This window comes from Larimichthys crocea, chromosome VI (genome assembly GCF_000972845.2).
Source record: "Larimichthys crocea isolate SSNF chromosome VI, L_crocea_2.0, whole genome shotgun sequence".
NCBI classification, from domain to species: Eukaryota; Metazoa; Chordata; class Actinopteri; family Sciaenidae; genus Larimichthys; species Larimichthys crocea.
In genome coordinates, this window is record NC_040016.1 from 19,547,542 (window position 1) to 19,552,638 (window position 5,097).

General features: G+C 39.6%; 1 protein-coding gene across 4 annotated transcripts in view; it reads left to right on the top strand.

Moving 5' to 3' along the window:
- Window positions 1-1,199: 1,199 nt before the first annotated feature.
- The window catches only part of kctd6a (potassium channel tetramerization domain containing 6a), a 10,967-nt gene continuing 7,069 nt past the window's right edge, over window positions 1,200-5,097 (top strand). For all 4 annotated transcript variants that reach the window (XM_027279580.1, XM_027279582.1, XM_027279579.1 and 1 more), the window contains exons 1-2: window positions 1,200-1,293; window positions 3,425-3,561. Coding sequence is in view for 1 of the 4 variants with exons in the window: in XM_027279581.1 (XP_027135382.1) it covers window positions 3,547-3,561 (15 nt within the window). In the remaining 3 variants the exon portion in view is untranslated. The remainder of the gene's footprint in view (window positions 1,294-3,424; window positions 3,562-5,097) is intronic.

Below are 5,097 nucleotides of genomic sequence, written 5' to 3' on the forward strand. Positions count from 1 at the left end.
TACATATATACATATACATATATATATATACATATACATATACACACACATATATACATACATATATAAATAAAACTATAATAAAAGCTGTATATACTTTTGTACAATCTATTTTATTTACTATTTTGATATTTTATTATGTATAGTTTGTTCTTTATACTTTTATTCTTATGTTGTCTATTGTCACTGTGTGTAATGCTGCTGCTGTAATTTCCCAGCTTGGAATAAATAAATAAATAAATAAATAAAGTCAGTCTGTCACTATTATTAGTGCTGTGAAACTCAGCTGGTTGCAGCTGGTAAACCTGCTCTGGATGCAAAGTGTCCTGAGATAATGTCTGCTATGAGTTGACCTGTGTAAATAAAAGTTTAATTGAATTATGTTGCATGGAGGAGTGACTGGACCCAGCTGGAAACAGAGAAATGTGCATTAATACCGTCACGCACCTTTTTGACCGCAGGAGGTTTCACCCACAGAGCTTTCCTCCCGCCCGGTTTGCGCTCGCACATGCTCCTGATGATCTGCACGCAGGTCTCGCACAGGAACGAGCTGTCGTGCACCACCGCCTCCGGGAAGGCCCACTGCACGGTCTCCGCGGTGGTGAAGGTGCCCACCGCCCTCCGGTTGAAGCTGCGGCCCTTCCGCTGGAACTCCGCCTTGCAGCAGGAGCAGTTCTTGTCCTCGGGTCGCTTGGGGCGCCGGCGACCTCGCAGCACCACGGAGGATCGAGCTGGAAGCTCCGAGGAAGCCCCGTCCACGTTACTCCCACCGGGGCAGTCCACCTCCGCACCGACCGCCGGCTCTGGAAGCTCGGTGACTCCGTCTGCAGCCGGAGCAGAGGAGGAGGAGGTGGAGGAGGAGGCCGCCTCCGCGTAGTCGTGCTCCTTCGGCTCCCCGTCGTTCCCCGCGTCGGTCTCGGTGTTTTTACTCGCCATGGTTAACGGAGGAGCTCCGGTTCTTTCAGTACACAAACACGAACGTGCGTATCGCGGGCTAACAGCACGAGCTAACACTGAATCCCGCCAGAATAAAAGCCCAGGACTTCAACTCGACGCAGACCTTTCAAAGTAAAAGTCTCCTGAACGCTTTCGGCGCAGAAGTTATTTTAATATTACTGAAGCTGCAAAGAGATTTAAAAAAACAAACAAACTGAGACTTGTTTTTAAGGTGTAGCTCCACAGCAGGTGAGCTGTGACCAACAGGAAGCAGCCACTCATAAACAAAACAAAATGGTTTCCGTGTTTCTGGCGACACGCAGGCCGCAGCTGGCGCCACCAGGCGGCGGGAGGCAGGTACTACACCTACAGACCACAGCCACACACACACACACACACACACACACACACACAGGGGCCCTGCCAGGAATTTTGGGCCCCATGACTGTAGTTCAGTACTAGTACTAGCACAATATTTACTGCTGGTGATTTGTACATGCATGCAAGTCTGCATACAGTCTGCAGTGTAGTTCACTATTTAATACGAGAATAAAAGCCACCATAAAAATGTGCTCTGTATTTTTATTGTAAAATTTCAAAATGGAAAATTCTCTGAACGATTTAAAAAAAGAACCTAAAAGGCAAAGGCATGCAAATGATCAGAATCGCTTTATTGGCCGGGTGTGTGTGTGTGTGTACACACAGGGGCACCATCAGGCATTTTGGGCCCCATGAAAAGATATCACACTGGGTCCCACCATCACACACAGGCAGCGCCAACCATGTGCAGTTTCTGTATAACCACACCTCCACCTGTGAACTCTCTTATAGTCCGATCTACTGACACTGAGCTGTGATAATATGTCCCTGTGTAGACATGGAGGAAACATTCTGCATACAGATAAAGTGTTTGTTTAATTATAAATTAAATATTCTATTAAAATCCATAAATTATATGTTAATAAAAAAATAAATAATGTTCTAATATTTTTTCAGGGCTCCTGTCAGTCACGGAATTGAACTCCTGTTCATTTTGCTCTCAATTGTACATACAGGTATAGACACAAGTACAGTTTAAAACACAAGGGATGTGACAAACTATAGCATAAAAAATAACTATATACATATTTGAAAGGTATATATATATATTTGCATAAATATTGATATATATGCACATGTGTATCTTTCTATAGACATTTGTAAACTGGGTAAAGGACTGATGATGGTGGAATAAATATGGTTTTTACAAACAGTTGTGTTCTGTACATGAGTTAGGTGGATATGACATTATATACATATCTATGTACATCAGACAAATGTGGAGAGATGATGGATGATGGATTATGTCATATAATATCATTATTACAGTATCCACTGTAACAATAAAAATCCAATCCAATCCATTTTATTTATATAGCACGATTTTTTTTAGCAAACACAGGGTTTCCAAAGTGCTGCACAACAAGATAAAGCACAATAAATAACACAATAGAAACACAATAAAAACATGAAGTGAACAATAGAAAGATAAAAAAAAACAATAAAATAAATAAAAAGCACTACCCGCACAAGATTAAGGATTCAAGGAGTTTTATTGTCATTACAGCACATGTAAAAACATGGGATGAAACAAAATTGGTTTCCCCTGGTCCCGGAGCAGCCCGATATAAAATATAAAATATAAAAGATAGATAGATAGAAATGTAAAAAGTAAAGGCAAATTTAAATTTAAAAAACAAGTATATACAATAAATAGAAGAACAACAACAGTATAACACCATGTTGAGGTAAATAAATAACTAAATAAAAATATGCATGTATACACATAAAATCAACACACATGGTGTCAAAATATATCCATGAACAAATAAACACATGCCATAATCTTATCAAGACACTAAATTAAACTAAATTAAACCTTGATCTACTAATCTGAAACAATTTTGATAAATAAATAATTGTTTAACAGATTTTACACTTGTATGCCAAGAATTCACTTTTTTTTCTACCTTGTGTATTGTGAGCTGCTGGAACACGTGAATTTACCCGGTGTGGTATCATTAAAGTCCGTGACAATAAAATGATAAAACTGTAATTTAATAAGTTATAAATGCTTTTAATAATAGATATAAATCACCATCACTTTTATTGGGGACAACAATAACATTTGTAGACAGTCAACCAATAGTGCAACAGTGTAGTGCAAAGGATTCTGAAATAAATAAGATTTACACAGCAGTTTATGTTGTCCAGTATTTGATATATTTAAATGAAATAAGTACATGGCTCTGTATGTTTTAGCTTTGGAACAGCATTCACAACTGAAAATTAAATCTGAATACATTAAAATGTCTGATCTAAGTGTGTTAGATCTCTGTGTATATACACTATAATATATTTTATATTATGTTACATTATTACATTATAATATATCTATAATATATTTTATTTAATTATTCTCCTCTTTCACGCCGTCTTATTTTGGTAGGTCTTACCGGAAGCCTCCTCACCTGACGCTGCGGTGTAGCTAACTGATGTAAGCGGACAGGTTAGCTCCGGAGCGTTTACCTGCAGCCGGTGTGTCGCGTGTTGAAGCAGCAGTCAGCGGTGATGGAGCCGTCACAGGTGAGACCAGACGTTTGTATAACTTAAGGTAACCGGTCACAGTGACGGCGTGACGGTGTTTTTTTGTGTGTAACGGTAAACATCGTGCTAACTAGCCGTTAACTCCGTGTTTCGGTTTAACGAGCGACCGTGTTAACTGGTGACCGCCTGTGGTTGTCGTAGTTACGACAGGCGTTGTGTTGTGACGTGTGTCTTTTTTGACTGCGGTCAAGTGAGCAGACGTTCGGTCTTTTCCTGATTTCAAGTGCGCCCGTATTACAGAATGTATGGCATTCAGCCTCAAAGTTCATTATTTTGAATTGAAAACGATATTATGTACAATATTAAATAATATTAAATTATGGATCAAAGGGATTTTACAGTACAGTAGAGTAATTATTGTACATAATGCCCCTTTTCAATTCAAAATAATGAACTTTGAGGCTGAATTTCTCCAAAATGATACCATAAATGTGCTTGATACTGACTTATTGAACAGTCAGGGTGGTCCTGAGTTCAAGTGTATCAGCCTTTGTCAGAAATTATGGATCAGAGAGATTTTACAGTAGAGTAAATATTGTACATAATGCCTTTTTCAACTAAAAAAAAGGAACTTTGAGGCTGAATTTCTCCAAAATGATACAGTAAATATGCTTTATAGTGAGTGATTGAACAGTCGGGGTGGTCCTGAGATCAAGTGTATCAGCCTTTGTCAGAAATTATGGATCAAAGAGGTTTTACAGTAGAATAAATATTGTACATAATGCCTTTTTCAACAAAAATAATGAACTTTGAGGCTGGATTTCTCCAAAATGATACAGTAAATATGCTTTATACTGACTGATTGAACAGTCAGGGTGGTCCTGAGTTCAACTGTATCAGTCTTTGTCAGAAATCATGGATCAAAGTGATTTTACAGTGGTGTAATATGTTTGCTCGCTCCGTATCATGGACTACATGCATTTGCCATATATTCTGTAATACGGGCGCACTTGAAATCAGGAAAAGACCAAACGTCTGCTCACTTGACCGCAGTCTTTTTTGACAGCTACATCTTTCTCTTTCTGTTTTCAACACCTGTCGTAACCACGACAACAGAGGGGGGACGCATTCGGCTCACGGTCGTGAGTTAACACTAGGGCACAAACGATTATTTTGATAGTCGACTAATCACCAATTATTTTTTCGATTAGTCGAGTAATCGGATCATACCTAAATTCACTGTCCCGGAAGGGGGCGGGTGGGCAGCCATTAATTATCCCAATGGGCTGTAAACTTCGCGGACGGAGCTGTGAGCCACCTTCGCCCCAGAGTCTACTAAATGAAACTACTACTAAATTAGTTGTCGACGATTTTGTCAATCGACTAATCGTGGCAGCCCTAGTTAACACGGTCGCTCTTTAAACCGAAACACCAGCTTCATTCACACAGCACGTTGTTATCGCCTGTGTGTGTATATGTGTGTGTTTACACCGCAGTACCACCAAACTACAACCTGTAATGAGCACAGTGAAAACAGCTGCTTTGTTTGGGGCTGTGCAGGTGTACCCAACAAAC